This window comes from Xiphophorus maculatus, chromosome 5 (genome assembly GCF_002775205.1).
Source record: "Xiphophorus maculatus strain JP 163 A chromosome 5, X_maculatus-5.0-male, whole genome shotgun sequence".
Taxonomy (NCBI): domain Eukaryota; kingdom Metazoa; phylum Chordata; class Actinopteri; order Cyprinodontiformes; family Poeciliidae; genus Xiphophorus; species Xiphophorus maculatus.
In genome coordinates, this window is record NC_036447.1 from 30,764,201 (window position 1) to 30,792,118 (window position 27,918).

Sequence of the window (27,918 nt, forward strand, 5' to 3'; positions counted from 1 at the left end):
AAGTATTTTTGACAGATGTTATAAAGAGAGTAAGTATTTTTCCAGAAGTTAGACTCATATCAGTCACCTTTAAAAACTGGCTCTGAACCATCTGCTTGATCTATTTTGAACTGAGGAGGATCCTCTTTTTTTTTTTTTTTTTTTGCTGATATCATGCAATTAAAATTGTTATTTCACCTTTTATACATTTTAAGAAGTAGCCATTTTTAAATTACTATCTCCTGCAATGGACTGGCGACCTGTCCAGTGTGTTTCCCTCCTCTGGCCTGTTGACAGGTGGACATAGGCACCAGCATTAAGTTTGGCTCATTATTCAAATTAGTTTCAAAAGTTGTCGCTCTAAAGAAACCCAATAACTGGGTAATCTAGTAATATTTCTGTCATGTACAAATCCACCTTTCTGATGAACTGAATACATGAATTTTATGAGCTGAATTTTATTAGCTGTAAAATCAACAAAAAATAATCAATGAAGTATCAGTGTGTTCAATAAATATATATGAGGTTGAATCTTTTAACTGAAATACAGAAATGTTAATGTAATGTCACTGTGGGATCTATAAAGTATGACTGATTCAAAATAATTTGGACGGAGATTGAGCAGTACAATAAAGACTGAAAGGAAAATGTTTTTTCAAAATTCACTGAAAATAGTAGATTTAGTCAAATTGTAATAATGAATGAACAAAATGTGATAAAAATTCTCAGACAGCATGTCTGAAATAATGATTTTTCTTTAACTGCCACGCAAACTCAATCTTAATAACTTTCATGTTTACATAAGCAATGCTTTGACTTCACATCCAGCTTAAAATGTATTCCTTACATTTCCATAGAACTAGTATAACTGCTCTCTATTTGCAGTCAAGTATAAAAAAAATTACAAATGCAGGTTTGCAGAGAACAAAACATCTTTTGGTTTCTGTCAATAAACCTTGAACAAACACAACTCTCAACCTGCTTCACAGCCATAATGTCTCCGTCTCTTGTCATCCCGCGTGTTGGTGTGTGGGCATTCGCTTTTACAAGACCGCTTGTACTTTGCTGAACTTTCAAAGTGCTGCCACCAGCAGACGAGGAACACAAGACTAGACTAGGTGTTTGCTAATTGCTGCTGCGGCTGTATTGGGGAAGGGTGGGGTGGGTGCTCTGTGAAGCAAATGTTTAGCTTGAAGACTATAGCTCTAAGGAGGAGCTTTATGGAAATAAGCAACCGTTTGTATGAGCAAGCAAATGGAGATTCAAGGATCAAGGAATCACAGATCTGCTTTTGTTGAGGGGGAACATTTTAACATGATATAAATCTCAAAAAAGTTAACCCACTGTTAGCTAAATTATATGGATAAATGGTGTAAATCTTATTGTCTAGATGTTTATTAGCAATAAAGTTGTTTCCTTGTACATCAAGCATTGCTTGAGTCTTCACTCCACAAGATCTTTGCCTCTCTAAACAACTTGGGAGGTGGTGAAGTCATGCCAGGAACTTTTGGATTTCAGTGGTAAACATAATCCATCTGGCTCATTAATATAACAAAGATTCATCCTTTTTTCCAATTATTTCCTCTCTGCATTTCTTCTCCAGCTCTGAGACACCTTCTGTCTGCAGTCAATGCTTGAGTGACATCATTATGCAGCCATGTCCTGGACTCTGCCTGAGGCAATTCACAGTTAGTCTATAACGTCTGGATGTTTAGTCTGCAAAGGACAGAAATGGACAGTGATTGATCCGTATGACACTCTGCAGCCAGGGTTGATTCTTCGGGATTCTTCCAATGTTGATTCTTCACCTCAGTTGTTATGCATGTTTTGATCAAACGTCATTTTATCTTAACTGTGATGTTCATGAATAATAAACGTTAAACACTGGAGATCTTGAACATTAATCACTGGAGGTTTTGTGACGTGTGTAAGTCAGGATGTAAGCAAGACATTTGTTCAAAATGTTTGTTCACTATTAAAGTACATGTTCTTTTGTTCCACGTTTCTTTTCTTCTAAAATCAAGAACACAACATTAACAATTATAAATTCATATTTCTAAAATATGGGTGTTATAAATATATTCCCCTAGATTTTTTAATCCAAGTTTGTAAAATACTAGCCTGGTAAAAACCAGCCCCATGTTCTATGCTTTGCTTTGTTCAGAGGGTCTGGGCTCTTGGCTATTGAGAAACAATATCAATATCGATATAAATATAATTTCTCAACATCGTTTCTGGAGGCGTGGCCTCTGTTTAAATTTTACTCAACAGCCAACATTTGTCCACGACATAATAATGTGTCAGTTCAACACTATGACGATTAACAGAAATGGCCTGAGCTTTAAAAAACCATCATCCACTGCAAAGAGAGAAAAGCCGAGCTGAACAGATGAATATTAATTCAATATTTGAAAGCGTGACCAACATAGACTGAGCAGCTTCATTTACTTCCGCCACTGTCATTGCTAAAACAGGCAGACCACAATTCTAAAACATCACAGAAAATCAACGTCATCGTTCACAACTCAAAAATTGACTGGAGACAGACGAAGTGAATGGGAGAAATCCCAGATTGTGCTGGAAGCAAGAATTTTTTTGAGAGGAATTGGACAGGAAGGCAATGGCCAGGCTACCAAAATACATTGAAAAGGAACCACTAAATGTGACATGATCAATAAACCCTTCCCAGACTGGCTATTGCTGCTTGGCAGAACAAACTGTTAGTCAGCTGACTATTGGGCGTTGGTGTTTCTTTGGCATCATTTTGGCTCCTGCTGTGGCTGCTGGATGAAGAATTGGCATTGTAAACAGAACTGACCAGCAATGTCTCTTCAAAATCCATTGCATCATGTAGCCATATCTTTGACTCAGCAGTAAACTTTGTATCTTTGTTTGTTTGTAGCAGTATTTGACTTAGCGTAGCTATTTAAAATCGTTGGTTTTGCCTCCGAGACAAAACTGAGGTTTTGAAAAGAAAGAAAACCACAAGGTACTTTGGAAACAAATATGACCACAAAACACTCTGAAACAAAGTGTTGAACAAATATTTGAACTGAAATCTGGGACTGCAGATGAAGTGCTCTGAACATTTATTATTTGGAATTATTTAATCAAATATCTTTGTTAATGTGCAAATCAAGGGTCAAGTTATTATTTCCCCCACCCTCTGTCTCCACTCCAGTAATCATAGCCATTCTTTGGATCTAAGCTTTAAATTAAAATTCAATTCAAAATACTTTATTGATGCCAAAGAAAAATTAAATGTTGTTGTAACTTGTTTAATTAAATATGTATTAAGTGCCACTAAGTTATCAGAAATTGTACAGTTATTTCTATTGTTGAATGGTAAATACTGCATTTGTGTATTTTGTGAAAAGGTTGAATAAGTATTATATTTTAACTTCAAATAAAAAAAGGAAAACATATAGACTTTTTCAAAAATATTATTTAAATTTGGATAATTCTCAATTTAACAGAAAAAAATATATATTTTTGTTTACTTGTGATGGTGTTGTTTTTTAAACTTATCCAGTTATTAACCAGTTATTTCACTATTGTGGGATGGTGCAGTCACAGGTTCTGCAGGTTACTGCACTTTAAAAACTCAAGCAATAATAGCATCTGCTTTATTCTATTTTGTTCTTTGTAGATTCATTATCTCATCAAAATGCAAATGTTGAGTTACAAGAATTGGTGACCATAAATACTCTGAAGGTGTTTGAACTGTGTTGAACTCAGCTGTCTTGATAGTCATCTAAGTGTGTCTAGTTGAAATATTCATGTTGGTTCTTATTTACTGAAGGACAAAGTATTTATAATCCATGTGTCTCCTAAAGAGTTTATTTTTTTACTGAGATCAGTGTTGTGGTGTTGCTATATTGAAATATTGGAAAATAAGCAGCATCAGTCGTAGTTTAGCTTCAGTTTTCTCTTTACTCTCTCCTTCTCTATTCTTCTCCACATACAGCATATTTTGTCACATGCATATTCAGAGCTCCCCCTTCTGTCCTTTTCATGCAATAACAGAACATAACAATCAGACACAGCAATCTTGTTTCTGCTGAAGAAAACAAAGGCTTTATGAAGTACTAATAGTGAGTTAGTTGAATTGTCAACAGGTAAAAAATACATTCAAACATAAAACCTGGAGCAAATAATAAAATGGCAATGATAAGATGTTAAGATGCACCGGCTAAAGTAAGGTTGATCAGCTGTTCACTTCTGTCTGTCATCTTCACTTCTTTCTTCTGGTAGCAAAATATTAAATATTCAGCAATTGCCTCACTGATATGATTACATTACAGCAGTTTAAAGCATGTACCCCACACATGGTTATTCCAGGGATGAGTGGGAGACTTTTGCCCAGTGGTCACTGGGATAGAGGAAGTCACCATGGACAGGTTTCCAGTCCATCACTGCATGAGGAAGAGAGGGAGTATAATAAAATGATTTCAAGTTGTTTAATATATATATATATTTCAGCAACTTTGATCTATTTTAACTTAAGGATATGTTTTCTGCCAAATTTACTTTATTTATATATACTTCACAATGAGATTTTTTTTTCATTATCAGTGAAAATCAAAATCACTTTTTCCAGAATTAAACTTTTTTCCCCTTTTTTTCTAAATTGAAACCTTAGATTAATTATAGAGTCATTAACTCAACAGAAATTGCACACTTTTATTATTGTTGTTATTATTGTTAGTTTTGAGGAATTGTGTTGCCCATAGTAACTAAGGAGAGCCACAGTTGATTATAGGAGCTTTTTCTACAAATATGACCACATGGTGGCAGAGCTGCGTCAATTTGTGAAGCTTGTGCCATAATTCTCAGATGAGGGATAAGTCAATCCTAGGCATTGTGCATTCATTCCATCATGTACTAAAGAAGAAAAGCGAGGGCAAACAAAAAGGAAAAGATAAGCATGCAATGACAACACCTGGACAAGAAAGGAACATCTTAGTTCAAACAAGTGAGAAAAATGTAAAAATACACATAAAAGGGATATTAAAAAAGTAGGAAAATAAATGCTATTTTTCCACTTCAATGGGGAGTGTTATATTTTAAGCTTTTCAGTTCCCATTGAGATTCTTTTGTTAAGTAAATCTTGTTAGAAGGGAAATTCTGCATCTGCGATGAACAAGTTGAAAGAACAAGGACGAGTCTGTAAACGATGGAGGGTGTCTGCAGAGAGGGATCGGAGAGAGAGAGGGAGCAGAGAGTGGATAAAACCGAACAGCAGCTCTGGCTCAGTCACAACTCCTCAGTGCCAGACAAAGGCGGCAGCCCAAAAACCACACACACACATTTAAACAAAAAAAAACGACTGCTTCCGGAACAATCTCCTGCATTCTGAGCTGAGTTTTGGATGCTCTGACTTGCCTTCACCTCTGGAGCTGATTGTGTGTCAGAATTTATTCTCCAACTTGGGACCGTTGTTGGACTTCAGCAGTGGGAAAAATCTCCATTGGATTTCCTTTCCTGTCTTGTGGCTGCACAAAATGTTTCACCCGTAGTTCAGGGAGGCATTAGCTACCTGCTGGTTTTAGGATGACTGCTACCAACACTTTGATGCTGCAGAGTTTCTTCTAATTGTGTGAATGTGTGTGTATCAGGATGACTGTTCCAATGCTCAAGATTGGTGCTGTTCTCAGCACCATGGCTATGGTAACTAACTGGATGTCCCAGACTTTGCCGTCGCTCGTTGGACTCAATGGAACCATCATCTCCCCTGATGGCACACACGAGCGGATCATCAGTGTATGTATCCCTTGTTTTACTAAATAACATATTCAATGATATTTTATGAACTAAAGTGACGAACCTAAGTCTTTAAAGAAATAATTTACTTTCTAACTTCTAACTAATGTGCAAAAGATTTCTTTTGGGTGACTTGTTTCTTTTATGCCTTTTGAAATTTCTCAGTGATGGATCAAACGCTTTCTGCTTCTGTTTCCTTCACGCAAATACTTGCATAAGTTCTCTGTGGCGGCATGCTTTGTTCTTACTAAGACAAATGTCTGCCTTTTAAATGGGGAGGAAAAACCCAAAAGGAAATCTAGTTTCATATCTGAAAGTATTTATTCTGGATGCACATCCTCTTTTATTTTTAAAAAGAGAACAAATAGATTCTAACAAAAACTGAAATGCAAAACAGAATCAGAAACCCTACTCAGAAATTTAAAAAGCTTTAAAGGATGTGAATAAGCAAACTAGATAGTGCAAATGAATAAATATGTTTTCTCCATGACTCTTAAAGACCATATGGACATTATGTAGCCATTGATTCACATAGAAAATTAAATGGCTAATAGGATTGCTTTGTCTCAGACTTGCTAGTGTGATATTTCTCCTGTGGAGGGAGAAAAGGGGAAGGAATGTGACTCACCCATGGGACAACCAGCGGATTGGTTGCCCTGGCAACACCCTGGCAGCCCCTGATGTGTAGATGCTGGTCCACTGCACACATGGGAGTCTTACTTAATGGTAGTCTTACTGTGCATATTCATCATTTTTTCTCCGTGCTCGAGATTTTCCTCATCTGTTTACAGAATCACAAACTAAAGATGTGCTACATTTAAGGTGGACATCAAGTGTGGATGTACAGCTTCTTGTGTGTATTTGTCTCCAAAATAAATGTGGATGATGGGATGTCTTCAGAAGGGATGAATACACAATTGAGTGTGTTTTTGTGTTTGGAGCCTTTGACTTGGCTCTGCCTCGTCTGCTGCGTGGCAGCACTTTGCAAGTTCAGCAAAGTACAAGCGGTCTTGTGAAAGCGGACGCCCACACACCAACATGACAACAGATGGAGACATTATGGCTGTGAAGCAGGTTGAGAGCTGAGTTTGTTCAAGGTTTATTGATAGAAACCAAAAATTGTTGTGTTCTCTTCAAACCTGAATTTGTAATTTTTTATACTTGACTGCAAATAGAGAGCAGTTATACTAGTTCTATGGAAATGTAAGGAATACATTTTAAGCTGGATGTGAAGTCAAAGCATTGCTTATGTAAACATGAAAGTTATTAAGATTGAGTTTGCGTGGCAGTTAAAGAAAAATCATTATTTCAGGCATGCTGTCTGAGAATTTTTATCACATTTTGTTCATTCAATATTATTACAATTTGACTAAATCTACTATTTTCAGTGAATTTTGAAAGAACATTTTCCTTTCAGTCTTTATTGTACTGCTGAATTTCAGTACATTAACATTAACATTTCTGTAATTCAGTTAAAAGATTCAACCTCATACATATTTATTGAACACACTGATACTTCATTGATTATTTTTTGTTGATTTTACAGCTAATAAAATTCAGCTCATAAAATTCATGTATTCAGTTCATCAGAAAGGTGGATTTGTACATGACAGAAATATTACTAGATTACCCAGTTATTGGGTTTCTTTAGAGCGACAACTTTTGAAACTAATTTGAATAATGAGCCAAACTTAATGCTGGTGCCTATGTCCACCTGTCAACAGGCCAGAGGAGGGAAACACACTGGACAGGTCTCCAGTCCATTGCAGGAGATAGTAATTTAAAAATGGCTACTTCTTAAAATGTATAAAAGGTAAATTAACTATCTTAATTGCAGGATATCAGCAACATGTTTTTTGAGGAATACCTGGAATATGAAATGATGAAAACTTTTAATTACAACGATATTGCAGAAAAAAAAAAGAATATCTTCCTCACCCACAGTTCAAAATAGGTCAAGCTAATGGTTTAGAGCCAGTTTTTATAGGTGACTGACATAAGTCCAACGTCTGGAAAAATACTTACTCTCTTTATAAAATCCATCAGAAGTACTTTTATTAATGTATTTGTTCACGAGTATTCTCATAAAATCTCAGATTTTTACATGCATGTATGAGTTGGAAAACAGGACAAATACAAAACTTAAACTTATGCACATTCATTGACTAATATTTACAAATTTAGATCTCTACGCATGCATTTTTAATTGAAAGTAACCTTACCAAATACATAACTCCTTGAGTTTCCATAGCAACTAAAACAAACAAGAAATAGATAGGTTGTTTGACATCGTCATGTTAATGAGAACCTCTGTGTTCTCATCGATGATGTCATAAATGTTCAGAGAGATACAAGAATTCTCAGTTTGCTTTTCAACTTGGTTGGAGGTAGATCGATCCCAGAGAGACGACTTCAAACTGACTTTACAAACCATTTTAACTGAACACCAAGTTAAGAGGATTTTTGCTATTGGTTGTGGCCTTGGATTTCTTGTTATGAAGAGAGTTGAAAAAATTGTTAGGATATATCACAAGAGGCAACAACGTTTTTGTAGAGAGTTCTGAGGATGAGAGATCAAAATACTTTGCTTTTGACATTGAACCCTGAAGACCAAAAGGACATGGAAGATTCCTCTAATGATGAGAAAGTTTATTCTGAAAACACAAATGCTGGGGATATAGGGACACATTTTGAAGAAATCTCTTTCTTCAGCAGAAGAAAACTTAGAAGATGAAATTCAAAATTACACAGATGATTTCAATAGTGTGGATGCTAATCTTGAGCTGACCATGTAGTTTTGTAAATTTTCCAACTCATGCTTCAACTGTTGGACGAATGCCACAACATATAGCATTATGAACTTGAGTATTATCTGAAGGTTTGTAGCTCAGAATCTGGACTTTTTACAGAGACGTCATTGTTTCCAAGGTTTTTCTTTACAGCAATCCACCATTCAGGAAGATATTTTCCCCCAGATGAAGTCTTTGAAGTTCAGAATGAAATAATTGAAACACTGAAGACGAAGGATGTAGTACATCAGGACAAGTCAGGAGTCTTTTTGTTTTATAAGTTACACTATCTGACCCAATACAGCATTAACACAGACTGTGAGCTGTACACAGATGACTATTGTGTACAATGTCGGAAGTCGTCACATATTATTCGTAACTTTGGTCCCGTCATTCCCCTACCAAAGGAACAACGAGAGGTCACAACTACTCTAGTAAACTGTTAAATTTGTGGAATTGCAAAAATGTTGTGACACTTGCAACTCCAACATAAAGAGAAAATGCTTTTGCAATGACACCAAAGTGATGACCCTGATACTCCCATGGTCAGACAGTAGATGATTTAAGATATTCTGTGATTCCTGACCCAATCCTTGAAATTCCTGTAGAAACTGGAACTCAGTCGTACCATCTGTCCTCAGTCATTTGCTAGTGACAAACAACTTATGACACTAGCAGCCTTTAAACATATCTGATGTGTGGACAACTAGAGTTTAAGACTGAGGATGACCGGGCCTCACTTTCAAATATTGACTGTGAAGCTGACATTTGCCATAATGGGTACATCTACATCTATGAAAAGACCACAGAAGGACAGGACATATTTAGTGTTGGGCTCAAAGTGACCATTGACCAACTACAAAGATAGTGCTTCAGGCACATTTTGGAGGAAGTGGGTGGAACATGGCCCACACTGAATCACCCACGTTCCCCGCCTCCATTGTTGAGGCGGCTTATCGAAGTTGTGACCACAAGGTTGTCAGTGCCTGTTTTGGGGCGCAACCCTAGAATCAGCTTGTGGGCACCAGAAGGGAGGGAAACTGTCAAGCTGGAGATAGAGAACTATCAGGTCTTTTTGACTGTGGGACCCCAGAAGCAGTTAATGGGTACAGACGGTTTGACAAGTTGAGAGTTTACCAGGACTCGAAGGCAAGCAATAACTACGGACACACAAAGCAGTTAAACAGATTTATTGAATGTGTGAAGTGTAACATTTAAGTAACCAGCCAGAACCCAATTCACAGTCAAGACAAGAGATCAATAGTCAAATGTTTATTCAGAAATAAATAGATGATGTCTGAGGGGTTCCACAGGGTGTGGTTGCAGTGGTAGGTGTGGAACACAAAAACAGAAGTGAGAGTCATGACTGGATGAAAAAAACAGAAAACACAAAAAGAGATTTACCAGGTAAGGGGATCCACCGGGGCCAAGTGTCCAACCTTGGGAGGGTTGCATCAGTGGAAACTCGAAGGGCTTAGGGTCTTTAGGGGATTCACTAACTACAGACAAATATCCAGCAACCAGGTTTCAGTAATCAAAACGGACTAGGGTCAGGCGGAGGAGGGTCTCAGGCAAGGAAAATCCAATATTCAGTTTGCTAGAGGCAGGCAAGGTTTAGCAACAGGAGGTCAGAAACTCTTCTCAAAGCCAAAAGGGGCTAGGCAAAAACAGTGGTCAAAAACCGGCAGGATCTGAAAACCAGGAACTTCTTAGACATGAAACATGGCTTGAAAGCTGGGACTGGGGCAACAGATGATCTCACACTGAGTAGGTGATGAGCATCTGTTTAAATAGGGATCAGCACAGTACAGGTGAGGACAATGAGTAATCAGCCTGAGGAAGGGAGAGTAAGCAGCACAATCAAAATAGAGCTGAAATCATGACATCAAAGTGTAATGGATTGTTTGACAATAAGGAGAGGCGTTGATCTGAGGTAGCAGGGAGGGGCCGGACCAGAGGAGGAACTGAGAAAAAGATGAGCGGTTAGACTGGGGAGTACATGTTGGAGAGAATGACAAAGTAATATTGTAACGGCTTCAGTCTGAAGATCAAGATGAGCAGAGGTGAGTACATGGGTTCCACAGCAGTTGATGTGCTTGTTGGTGCTTCCTGTGGATGAGTCTCAGCAGGAGACTGAGGGTGGACAGGCAACAGCTTGGTGGTGCATGAGGAGGTATACAGGGGAGCAGCAAGGAAAAGGAAGGGATGGAGTAATACAAGGGTTTATGAGCGCCAGAAAATGGTCAGTAGTGATGGGTCCGACAACACCGATGCGTCGGCGCATGCGTCAAGCCCATAGACTGAACCCCGTGTCGGTGCACGTATCACTTTCAGCAAGTTACGTGACCAATACAGGAACTGTTTTGAAATGACACTGACCACCAAACTGTCTTTATAAGGAAGCAAATCTGTCAACAGGATGCATTTGCCAAAATAATTATTGTTCTGTTACGGTACAGCATCAACTATGGAGCAGCCTCAAGGCAAACCAAAGGTTTCAGCAATGTGGGACTATTTTGATTTTACATCAGAAAATAAGGTATTGGTTTCACTTCGTTGTTGTTTCATCTGGTTCTTTTCAGTTTCTACTTGATCTATCTCAGTGGTTCCCAAAGATTTTCTGGGCCCCCCTATGGATTACAATAAAATCTTCCCCGCCCCCACCTCCAAAAAAAAAAAATCAATTGGGCACACACATTGTTCAACCAGACATAAACTTATACACATATTTTGTTTTCAAGCTCCAATGAAGTTTATTTCACACTTCAGGTTGTAACAAAACACACTACAAACCATCTTTACAGTGAAACACTTTTGTGTAACTGTTTTCTTTTTCATTCATCCATACCGCTTCCAGGACCCCCCTCCCCCCTGCAATGGCACTGCAACCCCCGCACCCCAGGGGGTCCGCCCCACACTTTGGGAACCACTGATCTATCTGAATCCAAATTCAGCTGAAATTGACTCTTAGTTTACTTTCATATTATGTTCTGCGGGTTCCGTGTTTGACAGAACTGTCAGTAGACTGTGGTCAGAATGTGCATCTATGATCGGACGCACAAATGAGCCCCAGCCGGGACCGTCTTCACAACAGCTGTCTTCACCCAACTCAGGCATGTTATTCAGCATTGTTTGTTGTTTTTAGATAACCTTTGGCACTATCTTGACACTGAAGTAGGCAGACTGACCAAAAGTGCCACAGCTGATGCCATCCAAGAGATGTAGATATACCTTGCAGAGGGCAATATTGCCAGATGTCAGGATCCAATGACATACTGGCAGAACCAAAAGACAATTTATCCTAACCTCTTCCGGTCGTCATTGCAATACCTCATCTGTGCCATGTGAGAGGCTGTTTTCTACAGTAGAAGTTGTGTCAAAAAAGCGTAACAGCATAACTAAATTTCAAAACGTTGCAAAAACGTATTTCTTTTAATAAAAAATTGTGAAAAAACCCCCTGTCCACAAGCATCCTCATTCCAAACACGTTCACTAAATTTTCACTTTATGGTACATGTTCACATTATTTATTCACTGTATCTAAGAATATTAAAATATAAAATAATGCAATATATAATATACAATAAAATACAATGATTTAAATCTTATTGTATAGACTAGGTCATCAAATCAGTCTCTCAACTATGTTGCCTGTAGGAATTTTTAATGTCCAGCAGGTGTCAGTATTCAGTGACACAGTATTGACACAGTATCAATACAGTTTTGCTACGGGTCAAAACGATACACGACTCCTCATCTACCCATCACTTGTGGTCAGAGCTGGTTCTATGAGGAAGGAAGAGACATGAGAGGAATCAGAAGCAAGTTGATCACTAGGAGCGCAGCACTAAGGGCTAGAGTGTACCACTGTTGGAACCATCTGGCATCTGCCTCAGGGAAGCTTCTCCTACTTAAGGCCCTCACTGATTGGCGACGACAAGCGCCAGATGGATCCCATCAGCCTGTCACCCTGTAGATGTAAAGAAGACACCAATCTACTCCCCTGCAGAACCCAACACGATTAGATCATTTGCATGCCTGCTATAAACTTATTGCATCACTGACTGTGCTGTTTACATTATATCCTATATGGAGTTGCTTGACTCTCTGTCATATAAAACATGCTTACATTTCGTTTTAAGATTCACCTTTTTCACTGATTGACCAAAACAATACCTGGGAAGAAGCCCGTAGCTACTGCAGACATAACCACAAAGAGCTGGCCTCCATCTTGGATAAACAGATGCAGAACTTTGCTGAACTGGAGGCTGAGAAAGCCATCAGTCCTTTTGTATGCTCTGCCTTCCATGCCTCCTCCCTCCATTATTGGTTCTGGATTGTTGACAGTGCTGTAGAGTTTAAACACTGGGGTCACAATGAACCAAAAGAAAACTGACACCAGTGGAGCCATGGAGAAAGAAGGAGACCATCTCTGGTTCATCAAGTCTGATCATGATGTGTTTCATTTTATCTGTGCTGTAAACTAAGAGCTGTGTCTCAGTTTGTGAGTTACTGTAACCTTCATCAAGTGAAAACTTCACATCTTGTCTAGTATTGCTTTGCTTCTTCTATAAATATGAACTTGTTCAGTTTTCTCCACTTCTGGTTGTACAGTGTCAGAAGTTAGAGGTGGTGCAATTTTGCAATGTTGGTGAGCAAATTGTTTTAGCTGCTAATTGTTTATTTTCACTTTTGAGTTTATTGTGTGAAAAATGTTTCTAATATTAATCATAGTGAGTTTTATTCCATTTATCCATTATTATTTTTAACCACAATTCTTTGGTAAGCTAACTGTACGAGTCACACTTCATGTCATCGCAAATAAACGATTGTTTACTTGCAGACCACTAGGGGCGCCTGCGGACCACCATTGGTCTGGGGACCACAGTTTGAGAAAGACTGGGTTGAATAATGTATGTGTTTTGGATATCTGGACAGTGTTTTGGATCCAGAGAAATACATATTGTCATAATAATGAAAATAATAATGAATTGGCAAAATATTTAAAATTTCATGTAGGGGTGATCACTGGTGTTGTATGTTTTACTTGTGCAACTTTACATAGTAAGCTGTTGATGGTTATTATTCTGAGTTCATTAGAGATTCCAATGTAATCCAAATGGCTTCCCTCGAGGTTGATAATGATCCTTCATGCATGATTTAGAGCCAACTGTTGGTAAATGTTTCCATACGTGAATTGAACAGCGTAGAATCCTGCACTCTGCCATGGCCGCACACTGAAGCCCACAGACTGTTCAGAATAGGATTCAACATCACCTTGTCATCAGACACAGCTTGAATGTTGTAAGAGTAGGTCATTCATCAGCTAAAACTGAATAAGCTGACTTTTAACTCTCCCACAGTCCGAAGATGGGTCGAATTGATCTGGAGTTAGCTTTCCCGGTTGAACTCATCCCACATGCATTTTTACAAGTTTTCTCTTTTTTGTGGTTTTGGGAACTGAAGAGCTGACAGGAAACACCCATTGCTTTTCTGTTGAATAACCGTGACGTCTGCCCTGCTTTTCCTGGGCATCGCACTAAGACTGAGGGTAAAGCGTGAAAATGTTTGCCAAAAAGAGTAGAAATGAAGAAACTTCGTTGTTTCACCTCCTTCTCCTCTGTAAGTCTCAGAAACACCATCTGAGCTCTGGAACCTCCTCCTCCTGTGGATCACGCACATAGACTTTGCTATCATGTCTTTATTATTTAGTATTATTTGTTAAAAAGTAGGCCATGCAGATGTAACCACTTTTAAGATTTAAGAACAGATTATAATGTTGTAACCAAAATAGACTGGCAGTGAAAGTATTGGGCTAATAGAGAAGAACGTAGTTCTTGGAGCCACAGAATGAAGCAGCAACAATAATCCAACACAGAAACAAAGTTTGAGTAGCAACTCTTATATTGCTAGATGGTAGAAAGAAAAAAATGTCATGGCTTACAATAGTTTAATTAAAACACCCCAAAATAAAGAGAAAAAGATGTGTGCACATAAACTCAACAACTTTCTTGCTATGTTGAGCAACATTTCAGACAAGAAAAATTGGTATCGGTCAAAATCGGAATCGGCAGGTTAAGCTTTTTAAAAGATCGGTAATCGGCGATTGGCCAGAAAACTGCAATCGGTGCACACCTAATGATTAAGATATATCACTTAACGAGTAATATGCCTAAATGCTGAGTTGTATATTCTAATTGATCTATCCCTTGTATGGATAAAGACTTATTTTTTTCTCAGATATGTAAGAAAACAATAGTTATATGAGGATATTCTAGAATTAAAAAGATGCATGAAATCACTAAAGTACTAAATATAGAAGCAAATGTATTATGTATTTTCCATTGTGCTCACATAAACCCAATATCTTAGAAGAATTAACTGAACAGTTTTGAGTCCAGCAAAAGCTAAGGGTATTTTTAAGGCTTCTTGCCAAGCTGTGTATTCTGAGGGAACACTAAAAGTAATGGTCTGGACCGTGAACCATAGATGCTTTGATTATGTGACATATGGGAAGATAAATGTGTTGGTAGAAAGCCAAGGATTTGTAAATTAAATTATACCAGTACAAAAGTCTGTTTCTAGAACGATAATGGCTGGTTGAACCTGAGAGCACAGAGTGCAGCAGTGAGAGAGACGTTCAGGTCCTGGAATGATTCTTCAGTTTACCTGATGAACAGCGAACACTATTGTTACTATTATTTTTTGTGTACTTTGAGTGTCTAGGAATATAAAAAATAAATGTATTCTTTCCTGGTAATGCATAGATATGTTTCTATTCTTTTTGGGTTACATTTGTCTGTTCATTTTTCTGTATTGCCTGTAACTATTTCTTTGCTATGAAGACAACGTAGCAACGTATTTGCTGTGGAACTGCAAAACAAGGTTATGACTTCCGGCTAATCAGCTTTGTGAATCCACCAGTGGTTTTTCTCAAAGCAATTTTGCAGTTCAAGTTCAATTATGCCAAAGTTACAAGCAGACAAGTCAAAATGTTTGGTTCTACCGGGTACTAATGCACAGGACTTCTTACATCGCCCCACAGAATTAGAGCCTCTGCTGGTCTGGTTAAATTAGATTTTTCTCGGGAATGTACCCACAGTAGTGGGGAAAGTCCGTTTGTGCAGAGCACTTAAGGACAAGTGCTTCAGCAACCTCTGCCAGTATCAAGAGGGATTTTCCGAAAGACTTCATCTGATTGAGGGTCAGTTCCTTCTCTCTATGGAAACGAGATACATATCAAAGTGACCTGCAGGGCGAAGGGCATGAAATGAATCATTCACATTTAAAAAGACTGCAGGTAAACGAGTGAAGGTGGCCTCCCTGCCTTGCTCAGATCTAACAAAATTGATGTCAAACATTTGTGCTATGTTTGTTCAGCAAATGTTTTTGTTTGTGCCACTATCATTTTAAAGATAATAAATGCTTCCAGAGGTCATGAAAGGTCAACCAGCCTCTCCAACTTCTTCAGGTCAGACAAAAGTTGTGTCAATCAACTTGGTTACGTTAGTGAAGGTTTGTGCAGCAAACATTTTTATTCATGCTGCTTTTGTTTAGAAGATATTAATGAAAGTTTAAAGGCCAACCAGCACTCCTCCCATCCCCCACATTACCCAAATCTAACAGAACTGGTGTCAAATATTTGTGCTGCATTTGTGCTGGTTTGTGCAGCAAACATTCTGTGTTGTGCTGCTACCATTTTAAAGATATTAATAAATATTTCTGGAGGTCATGAAAGGTCAACTGCACTCCCCCAACCTCCCATTTTTCTAATCTGACAAAATTGATGTCAATCAACTCGGTTAGTTTTGTAACATTTTCATTTGTGCTACTTTTGACTTAAAGACATTAACAACCGTTTAAATGTCAAAAGATCAACCAGTGCCCACACATCTACAAAATCAAACAAATATGGTGTCAATAAACTCTACTACATTTTTACTGGTTTGTGCTGATAACACTTCCATTGGTGCTGCTTTTGCTTTTAATATACAGTATAAATGACTGACATTATTTTTACCTATTTTGTTGTATTTTCTTGCACTACAGCCATAAAGGAATTCTGATTCTGTTTGTATGTTACAGTCTTGTTCTTTCAGTACAGTACATCCATCCATCCATCCATCCATCCATCCATCCATCCATCCATCCATCCATCCATCCATCCATCCATCCATCCATCTTCGTCCGCTTGTCCCGAGTCTGGTCGCGGGGGTAGCAGCCTATGTAAGGAGGCCCAGACTTCCCTCTGCCCAGCCACTTGGGCTGGATCCTCCAGGGGAACGTTCCCCTGGAGATACTTAAGCTCCTCCACTTGGGGCAGGACTTCAGCCCCAACCCGGATAAGGCACTCTCTAAGTTGACACTCTTATGTCACCTCCTCTTTAATTCTATCATGCAACAAAACAATGTTTAAAATCCGGTCTAGTTCACATCTTGAAGAACAAATACTCCCCTGCTTTTGTAAACCTCACTGTGATAAGAATATCAGGTTGTCATATCAAGCTCGATCAGAAGTGTCTCTCCGCTCTCCTTTATGTCCATATCAGGTTTCCATTTTCCCCAGTTTCCTCCTGTGTCTCTACTCTGTTTTCAGTGTTTTTAGAGAGGCTTTGCAGCCAAATCACTGTGACAGGCTGGCGAACATCAGATTGAGCTCAGCGGTTCATCTTCATTGTTCTAAAACGCTAGTAAGTAGGTCAAATTGAGAGTCTGGTGAAATCTTAATTAGAGAGAGCCCAGGATCTCTCATGTTTCAGCTGTAAGCGTCATTTCAGTGGCTTAAGGTTTAGAAATACACTAAAAAAGGGCAATTTACATCCAATTGGAATCATAGATGATGGCATTTTACAAAAACAAACCAAAAAAATGTCTGTGAGCTGAAGCTTTGAAAACCACCTCAAGAAATCAGTTTGTGCTTAAAATTGGACTTATAAGATATACAAACAACTATTTCCGTTGGGAGATAATAATCTAATTTGATCTCAAGGACATCTGGCTATTGAGAGCACAAACATTTTAGAATATGCAACTTTATACAAGTGGGGCAATGTTCAACATAACAGCAACGTTTATACTGTATTTACAATATTTGCTGGCTCTGTAAAAAGCAAGAGAACTTTGTGGATCTGCAGAAATACATTTACTTGACCCTAAGAATTGCAACACAAACAAGCTCAGAAAACATTAATTACTATCTTGAAAATTTAATTAGAACTGCAAATTGAACTTTATAGAAGGCATAGCATTAAAGAATAAGAAAGATGATTGATTCAAAATTTCAAAGTAGCACAATGAAATAAGATTTATATTTATAGCATTCTCTTTAGAATCTTATAAATACACATGAAACTTACAAAAGTCAATAACTACAACACAATAAAGTTAGGTCATCTCCAACCTGATGACATTTTATATAAGATTAATTGTGCACAGCAGGAAGAGGGAGAGCAAAAAATATATTTGTGAGAAGCTCACTTTTGCTAAGTGCTTATCTGTTGCTACGGTACCCAGCAAAAAAAAAATCAACCACACCAAGTGTGTCAAGGACAGGAGTAAAACTAACTGAGGCAACAGAGAGAGGCATCGGCATTACAACCCCATCCCAAGGAAGCAAAAGATCATTTCTGGCTCTGGGTGGAGCACAAAAACTAGTAACTACTAAACAGTTGATGTCAGTCAATAGGACAGTACAAAGACTGAACCTGGCTGTCCACTAAACAGGAGAAAACGGTTTGAGAACGCCTATTGGCTTCCACTGAGAACACAACACTCTCTTAGTTATTCACTTAGAAAAAAAAAACTCACAATAAGTTGCCAACAGTATACTGTACACCACACAGACAAGACAAGATCACTGGAGATCAAAGCTAAGGGAAGAGGGGGCCTGATATCTCTGGGATGGAGCTCTTGGTTCATGAGCTGCAAGTGAAATACTTGTTGCAGCAGGTAAATCTGAAACAGGAGGAGAGAACTCTCCAATGAAGAGCCCTTCTGGAGGTCAGTGACACTCGGATTAGGAGGCACTGAGCCTCATCCTTCATTCCTGCTTCACTCTTGGCTGTAAGCCACTTCAGCAAAGCTGTAGATCATAACTCGATGAAGCTAATAGGACCACAAAGCAGAGATGCTGTTCTAACGCCACCAAAACGGATCACCTCATCACTTTGACTACGCCTGAAAGTCGTGTTCATAAACGTTATGAATAGAATCTGTGACAAAGGGCAACGGCGGTGGAGTCCAGCTCTGATTGGAATTGAGCCTGACTTACTGCTGGCAATGTGGAACAACCTCTGACACCAGTCATACATGGATAAATCAAGATCTTCTTCCAAACTCAAATTGTGCTTTTTCAGACTATTTGTTGCAAGCAGATGGTTTCAGGCAAAAGGAAAAAGCTCAACATTTCATGCCCTTTTTAAATGATCATGAATGTTGCTGACAATGCAAACAAGACAAGGGTCTAAAGTCAACCAGTGGTTATTGAAGTTTTAGATAATTTTCAATAATTAAAACACTCAAATCAGTGACAGTGTAAAAGGTAGGAACACATATGAAACATGTATTAGACTGAACTAAAGTAACCTTTGCATGCTCAGAAATAAGAGCCAAGGCTTTTCATCTGTTTTGTTTATCCATTGCACTCTTGAAAGCACAGCTGACATGCACAGTGACTTCATTTACACTGAGCTTGTGTGTGTGTGTGTGTGTTTGTGCAGGGATTGTACCCTGGCTCAGAGGAAGGCTGGCAAGTGTACAGCACAGCCTCAGATCCGGACGGCCGGTGTGTGTGCACGGTAGTCGCCCCTGCTCGAAACCTGTGCAAACGAGACCCCCGGAACCAACAGCTACGCCTGCTGACTGAACAGGTGAGCACTTTTGGCATATGCAGGGCCGGCCAAAGGCTTAAGCAAACTAAGCAGCTGCTTAGGGCCCCAAGGCCACCAAGGAGCTTTTTTTTTAGTAATAATTTCTGTCATTAAAATATCAAAAACACACAATTTCAGTATGAAGTGATTTATTTTTACAATAATATATATTTGATAATGTATGTAGAAGTCATTATTTTATGTTCAAAAATAATAATAAAAAAAAAGAAATTGCTCCTGGGGCCCCCTGGTGGCTGCGGTAGGTACCGCACGCTTTGCCGGTAACGAGCTGCCGTGCAGAGCGCATCCAAACGTCCAAAGTTTCGGTCAGAAGCTAAGTAAGCAAAACAGAAAACACAGGAGAACATTTTTTGGGGAAGTTTATTGAACTTTTTTTGAATTCAGAAGTTCACATGCATTTCCTTATTATCAGCGATAATTGTGCTTTAAACCGTATGACTGTCTAAAACACAATTTAAATAACGTTTAAGCAACCATAATATTGTGGGTTTCCTTCCACAGTAGTTTTGAATTCTTTCCCGTTCTGCCTAACAGAACCGGTGCAGCTGAGCCAGGTCTGCAGGCTGATTCGCTCCAACACGCCTTTTCAGATCTGCTCACGAATTCTCAAGAGGATTGAGATCAGGACTTTGTAATGGCCACACCAAAACACTGAAACACTGACTTTGTTGTCTTTAAACCACTTTCAAAATTTTCACTGTAAGCTTAGAGTCATTGTCTATTTGGAAGACCAATTAAAAGCTTAACATCCTGGCTGATGTCTTTAGATGTTGCTTCGATATTTCTACATCATGTTCTTTCCTCGTTGTGCCATCTATTTTATCAAGTGCTTCAGTTCCTCTTGCAGCAAAACAGCACAGCATGACACTGACAGCCCCATACTTTATAAGTGGGATGTTGTTCTCAGACCCCATTTTCCCTCCAGAATTAACAGTAGTCATTATGGCCTGAAAAAAGCCTACAGAGTTGGGTGGAGGTTAATCCTCCAGCAGAAAAATGACCCAAACATATCACCAGATCCTACATTAGAATGGTTTTCCTCAAAGCATGTTCATGTTCAGACCTAAATTCAGTTAAGAATATGTCGCAAAATTTAAATATTGTTTTTGTAGACACTTTCCATCCAGTATGACTGAGCTTGACTTATTTTGAAGAACAGCAGGTCAAAATTTCAGTCTGTAGATAAACAAAGCAGGCCTGCAGCTGTGCTGCAGCATGATGGTTCAACAAAGTGTTGGCTTTGGGGGCTAAAAACAAATGTATATAAAACCTGTCAAATTTTCTACACCGTGTTCCAAATAATTATGCAAATTGGATTTTAGTGTCATAAAGATGATTTTTTTTTGCTGTGCTATTAAATTTATAGATGGTATTGTGTGACAGGGCTCCTTAAATCACTATAATTCATTTCAGAGAGCTGGTTGATTAGTTTGTTTGGTGAACTCAATTAAATGAAATCGACTTATGAAGTGTAGTGCCGTATGACAAAGTATGAAAACATTAGATATTTAACAAAAACTGAAGTGTTATCATACAGTGAAGAGATTTGTGGCTGATTCAGAACAAAGATGTTTTTGTACAGATAAAGACAGAATGAGGAAGGTTTCTGTTAGACAAATTCACAGGATGAACAGAGCAGCTGTTAAAATGTCCTTACAAAGCAGCAAACAGTTATTTGAAGCTGCTGGAGCCTCTGGAGCCTCAAGGTGGAGGATCCTCCAGAGGCTTGAGGTGCATGAACCTACTATTGGGCCCCTAACCAGAGCTCACAAGCAGAAACATGAGCCCAGCCGTGGGGCCCAGCCATACATAAAGATTAATTTTCAAACAGACTTGTTCACTGATGACTGCTGTGCAAGTAGTGGATTGGTGGTGGATGGCCACCACGTCCCAACATCATCCAAACGTCAGCAAGGAGGTGGTGGAGTCATTTTTTGGGCCGAAATCATGAGGAGAGAATCATTGATCGGCCCCCTCAGAGTCCATGAAGGTGTAAAAATGACCTCAGCAAAGTATTTGGACTTTCTGACCGATCACTTTCTTTCATGGTTCAAAAAGAAGATGATTTTGCTTCAGTAGCAAAATCATCTTCATGCATCACAATGCACCATCTCATGCTGCAAGGAATACCACTGTGTCATTGGCTGCTATGGGCATAAAAGAGGAGAAACTCATGGTGTGGTCACCATCCTCCTCTGACCTCTGACCTCAACCCTATTGAGAACCTTTGGAGTTTCCTCAAGCAGAAGATCTGAGGGTGGAATGCAGTTCATATCAAACCAGCAGCTCTGGGAAGGTTTTCTGACATCCTGCAAAGATTCAACAGAAACTTTCCACAAACTCACAAGTTCAATGGATCAAGAATTGTGCTGTGATATCAAAGAAGGTTCTATGTTAACATGGAACTTGGTCTGTTAAGATGTTTTTGATTGAAACAGCTTTTAATTTTAGTACATGTGACCATTTAATGCTGCACATTCAAAGAATGACCGTTTGCAGTTCTTTATAATCCATAAGATGTTTAGAAAATCTGATGTGCAGAACAATTTGGAACATTTTGCATTTGGAGTTTTTTATTTTTGAAAAAAAATACTGTTCTCATTAGGAGCTTTGTTCAGTAAAATTTGATTTATACTGTAGTAGTTCATAACTTGAAAATTATACTGACCATCATTTGCATTGACCATTTAAGAAAATCTGAGAAAATATCACTTGCGTAATAATTTGGAACACAGTGTATATTTATATTATATCTATGTTACGACCCCAAAGTCTAGGGGATCAAGGGTGGTAACAACTTCTATAGAAACAAGTGAATGTAAAATGATGTATTACAAAAAAAGATAGTTTCAAAATCCAAAACACAATACAATTCAGCCTGATTAACAGTCAAAATAGGACTAAAATAAACTAAATAAGTGCAAATTAAATAAGGAAATTAAATAATTTTTTTTCTTTAAATTAAATTAAAGAAAAAAAACACTAAAGGAATTCTAAGGGAGCACCAAGCCTCCCAAACACATTCTTCAATATTGAGTAGAAGCATTCAAGATCAATGTCAAAACTGCTAAGCAGAACAAAATGGGTCAGTAGAACAAAGTTCTTCACAGCTGACCTAAACCGTCAGTTACAAGCAGGCAGACAAACAAACGTGGGGACAGATGAACAAAGCCTCTTCCTACAAGCTGACCCACTGGAGGAATGGTTTGCAGGAGGCTTTTCTAGGAAGCAGGTGAGCCACATCAGCATCTGATTGGCGTGACAATCCTCTGCTGGTCCAATGGTGTCGTTGCTCTTTGGCAGCCTCCAGGCAGCCAATCAGGAAGGTGTGCTCTCACAGCTGAACCTGCATAACAAAAGGAAGCCTGCACAGCCTCTAGAGGCCAGGGGCCGTAACAATCTATAAAAGATTTTAAAAATCATGTCTTGGTCAAACAGGTAATTAAAGTGCAGTGATATTTGTCGCATCATGACAAAATATGAACAATTATGAGTATGAGCTGTTTTTTAATACATTTATACATCAGTTGTTCATCTCTCTAAAGACTATCAGTCCCCAAACCCTGCAGCAAATTTTAATATTAAAATAAAACCCTGATCAATGGGTAAGAAATAAACAATTTGTTACTTACTGTAGGACAAAAAAATGAGCATTCCAACACTGGTTTCTGTGTAAATGTGCATGCACCTATGCATAAGACTGTGAATCTGTTCATGTAAGTATATTTCCATCAATATGCACCCCAAGAGAGAAATAAAAATGATTTGTGACTGGGAACAATGAATTATTAAACATCGTCGGCCCGGCAAACGTTGCTCACTGCATTCACCGCTGTGAGGATCTAACATCAAGATTTAGTAGTGCTGCATTTTCCCTACGGCAAAAGTGAACCAAAGCAATGTTAACGGCAAAACAACTACAGCGCTTTTCCTCATTTGCTGCTGGTGTTAGAGTGTATACAGTCTTCACACAGAACAGGAGGGAAATGAGAGGCGGCAGAGGATGAGCACAATCAGAGACAGCTTCCCCTCTTCTCTCCCAACACTGTTCCTGTCAGGAAGCTTGTGTGTTTATGAATCTTAATTAGCTCAGCGTGTCTCTGGAAGTGACACCTACATCCTGCTGTGAGTGGGAATAGTTGCATGTGTGTTTGTATGCCATGGTGTGTCTGCTCCACTCTAGCCTCTGCGGCTCACACAGATGCAGTGAGGTGATGAGTGAGTGGGTGGGTTTGTTTGTTTGTTGATCACTTCTACATTCACAACTCACAATCTGGGTCATTGCATGGTGCTTTATTATTTTTTTTGCTATTCCTTAACATTCAGTATCAAAAGAGGTTTGATGCATCTGTTAGTATCTCCGGATTATTAATGAGCAGCAGTGTGGGAGTGCTTGTTTCTGTGAGAGAAGAGCACACTCTTAATGAGGATCTCTGTTAAAATGAATTTAAGAACACACTCCTACAGAAACTTACCTTATCATCTAATTACAGAAAGGCACAATATAAATATCAAATTCTGAACTGCAAACTGCTTTGAGTGTAAAAACAGTGTGAGATCTTAAAATTGCCTATTGGTTCTTCTGTGCCTTCCGTTCCATCCATCCATCCATCCATCCATCCATCCATCCATCCATCCATCCATCCATTTTTTGCATAAAATGCAAAAAAATGTAAAATTTAAAAAATAATCTCAGCACACAGTTTCACGAATTGAAATACTGAAAAAAACTATAGCCCAAAGTTAATGTAAGCATTGACAGATTTCCTTTTAAATTAAATCAAAAGGGCTGTTATAAATGACACAAAATGCTTGGTGGTTCAACAAAGTGTTGGCTCTGGGGGCTAAAAACAAATGTATACAAACCTATCAGATTTTATATATTTATAGTACATATTTAGTTAGAAAATGATAAAAAATCAAGTCTTTGTCAAACAGGAAAATGAAGTTATGATTGGTCATGCATTTTGAGGAGCAAATCTTCCTTTGCAAGGTTTATTTATTTAAATAAAATAAATTAGCAAAGGAAAAAAAAAACTTGTTTGGACACATTTTGCTGGTTAAGAATAATCTGTGGTTTTCTTTCACCGAGCTAGCCCTTAAAGTATATGTTGCTCGGCTCAGGCACAGATGACATTCGGAGTTGTCTTTGCGAATTAAAAAAAAAGGCTTTATTTACCTTTATACAAAAATACAGCTTGACATACTCGGTGCCTAACGCTCCACAGAAGAACGGAAACCGAGCACTGCACCCCAATGTTCCAGGAACACACGTCAAAAACAGTCGCATTCAATGACATAAAGGAAATGTCAGTTACTAAGTTATCAAGCTACAATGAAAAATGAAAGAACTTATTATAATAATTGGGTGGGGTACCTGTGAACTATAATACACATGAACAGTATAATAAATAAATAAACGAATAAATTCGGTGTCTCTCACAAATACATAACAAACATAATGGACAAATTTAAATAGAAATTCTGTGGTGTTGTTGGGATCTTTGGTTTGGTGTTTTGTCACTTTCTGTGCTCCTTAGTTCATTTTTTAGATCGGATCAGCCAAGTTGCTGTTCTTATTCTGCTTCTTCTTTTTTTATGGCTCTTGGCAAACACCTTAAGGTGCATTACCGCCACCTACTGGTAACCATGTTTTTGTTTTACTTTGGTTCAGTCCTTTCTTAGTGTTTCTAGTTTATTATGTTTATTTCTTGTGTCTAGATATTCCTTGTTTCTCTAGTTTAACTATGTTTCTTACGTCTAGTTATTCTTTAGTGCTTTATTTAGTGCTCTACTCTCCCTCGCCCCATATGCCACTTTCTCTCTCTCTCCTCTCACCTGCAACCCGTTCTCAGCCATCTGTTTCTTCAGTAATCAACCTCCCCATTACAGCTCCTGCTCAGTTTCTTCTTGCTGGTTCCTTCAGTCTAATCCCATTTTCTCCCCGTTACGCCGCCGTAGTTTTTATGCTGTTCGTTATTTCCTGGATTCCTGTGGTTTTTGTTCTACTCTGGCTCACTGCATCAAAGGTGCAAACTAATTGGCTTAAATTAACCATGAAAAAATTCCAGCATCATATTGCACAAACTAAAACAAAAAAAATTATTTTATTATATTAACATGTCATTTGTTCATGTTTTCACTGTCAGGTGCAGAATGTGAGTCAGTCCATGGAGGTGGTGCACCTGCGAACATCAAGAGACCTTCAGTATGTTCGAGACTCTGAGCCGCTGCTGAGGGGAGTTGATGGTCACTTACACACGTATGTGGCCAGTCCCCGCACTCTAACTTCTAAGACCCTCCAGGTATTAAAAAGACACACAAACATGAAAGTAGTTAAACAAACACTGCACATAAAGAGTCAGGTTCTTAGGCACATGCAAAGTAAAGCAGTCGCTGCAGGGAATACATAACCTTTGGTGTGAAAATATTGATTTTACATATGCCAAGCCCAAGTTTCCTGCCTGCACTCTCTTTTATCAGGGATTTTAGCAGAATTAGCCTTGATATTTGCCCTACTTTTATTGGCAGAAATCTAAATATGTTCAACTTCTTAATTTGGACCTGTTATTTTCTGCAATGATATCGCTGGGAAACACCTGTGCCATCAAAAATATTCCACATTTTATCGATATTTCTACAGAGTAAACATGACAGGTCAAGATTAAATACAGCATTTTGTAGTATGTTGATGAAATGTTGGGTCGTTGCCTGTATGGCCTTTAGTTCAGGTCCTGTTTGAGTTGTGATACTTTTTTTTTGATTTGACAATTTCTTTAACTGTCAGTGCAACGGCAGCTTAACGGTAATCAAGACAATTTATAAAATGTATTTTAACAGACATGTATTTTAACAAGGTATGTTTTTAAAATGTAAATAAATATTTTTTTAAATATTGTGACTTAAACTGTGCATTTGTTTAATTATATGCTAAACTAAAGTTAATTGACATTGTAAAAATTATTTTACGTTAAAATTAATCAGTAAAGTATGCTACAACTAATATGGCTTGACTTGATTGCAATACCTTTATTTCTTCATCAGTCATTTCTCTAATCCACTCATCCCTGCAGTGGTCTATTAAAGGCCTTTCTGTCAGACTACAATATTCTTAGAAACCCAACAGTAATCAACAGTAACAGGATTCATATGGGTCATTTTAAATGTAATAATGGTATTTTCTGACATTATAATGCTAAAATAAAATAAAAAAAAATTACCTTCCTGAATACCAAAACAAGTCCGCGGCACTTTAATGCAGGGTGATGTAAAAACAACAACAAAAAAAACACAAAACAAAAGAAAACAAAACAGATACATAATAAAACAGTATCACAGACAGAACCCTTTGGCGTCTGATTGGCGTGAACGCTGACAGAACAAAAAAGACAGCATTAACTAATCCTGGCTGTTAGCCTGGTCTGGAGCAGCCTAGCAGCACAAATTAAATCGCCATGGTAACATATGCGTTGCCACTTTCGTATGACAGAGTCAAGGCTTAATTAAGCCAGGATATCTGGCAAATCCCGCCTTAATCGGCTGTCCTAGTTTTGTGAAGCAGCCGTCTGACAGTCTGATCTGATTTTAAAACTATAAATGTTGACCTGAGCTAAAGCTGCTTCAGGTTAATTCAGATGAATTTCAAGATTTAGACATGACAATCAAGAAAAGGAAGCCTTAAAAATGTAACAGTCATTTGTCAAAAATAAACCAAATAACAGCATTTTAAATAAAATATCTGTTGACTGCAAATCATATCTGATGAGTACTGTCAGATTATACTCATATTTATTTATACAGCTAGTGAGGCATTGTAAAACAGCTATACAGACTTCATCCTGGTGATGTCAGCTCTTTTCATCACTAACCATGAATACTTTATGTATCTAAAAATCTAACAATGTAAAAATTGCATGCGGAAATAAACCTAGTTTTTCCAGTTCAGCTACTTGTCTTTGTGCTGAGCACCAAATGTCTAAGAATAAATATACCAAAGGTAAAGGCAAAGGTAATTTTATTTATATAGCACATTTTCAGCAACAAGGCAATACAAAGTGCTCTACGGGATTTACAAGGAAATACAAACAAAAAGAGCAAAAGAAGAAAAAGCTAATACTGTTGATCCAAATTAAATAAACTAGATACTCCTATTTGAGGTTGGTAGATAAGTATCCATTAGATACTTAAAAATAAGTATCTAATGGATAGAAAATCATTTTCATTCAAACAAGACGTTTATTTCTGTTTGGAAACAAGAGAAGGATTTCTCAAGATAAACTAAAATAATTCAAAGCCATGTTTTGCATGTTTCAACTTGTACTTAATTTTTTTATGATGAGGTTCTAGTCTTTGAGGATAGAAGGCTTCCTAGCCATCACCTGGATTTTTAGCTCCCTCCCCATGCTGAAGTCTGGTCTCTGAATGTGTCTCTCATAAACAATGTTAGGACTTCATAAGAAGAATGCTGGTAAAGTTAAAAGTTCATGTTAAACCTGAAT

At 38.1% G+C, this 27,918-nt stretch overlaps 1 protein-coding gene across 2 annotated transcripts in view; it reads left to right on the forward strand.

The window, feature by feature from the left end:
- The first annotated feature begins 5,210 nt into the window (after positions 1 to 5,210).
- LOC102223772 (noelin-2-like) overlaps positions 5,211 to 27,918 on the forward strand; it is a 57,210-nt gene continuing 34,502 nt past the window's right edge. The window contains exons 1-4 of one of the 2 annotated variants that reach the window (XM_023334272.1): positions 5,211 to 5,742; positions 19,250 to 19,399; positions 25,043 to 25,063; positions 25,570 to 25,725. In XM_023334272.1, coding sequence (XP_023190040.1) covers positions 5,599 to 5,742; positions 19,250 to 19,399; positions 25,043 to 25,063; positions 25,570 to 25,725 — 471 coding nt within the window. In that variant the 5' untranslated portion in view covers positions 5,211 to 5,598. The remainder of the gene's footprint in view (positions 5,743 to 19,249; positions 19,400 to 25,042; positions 25,064 to 25,569; positions 25,726 to 27,918) is intronic. The other variant, XM_023334273.1, reaches the window with a different exon arrangement.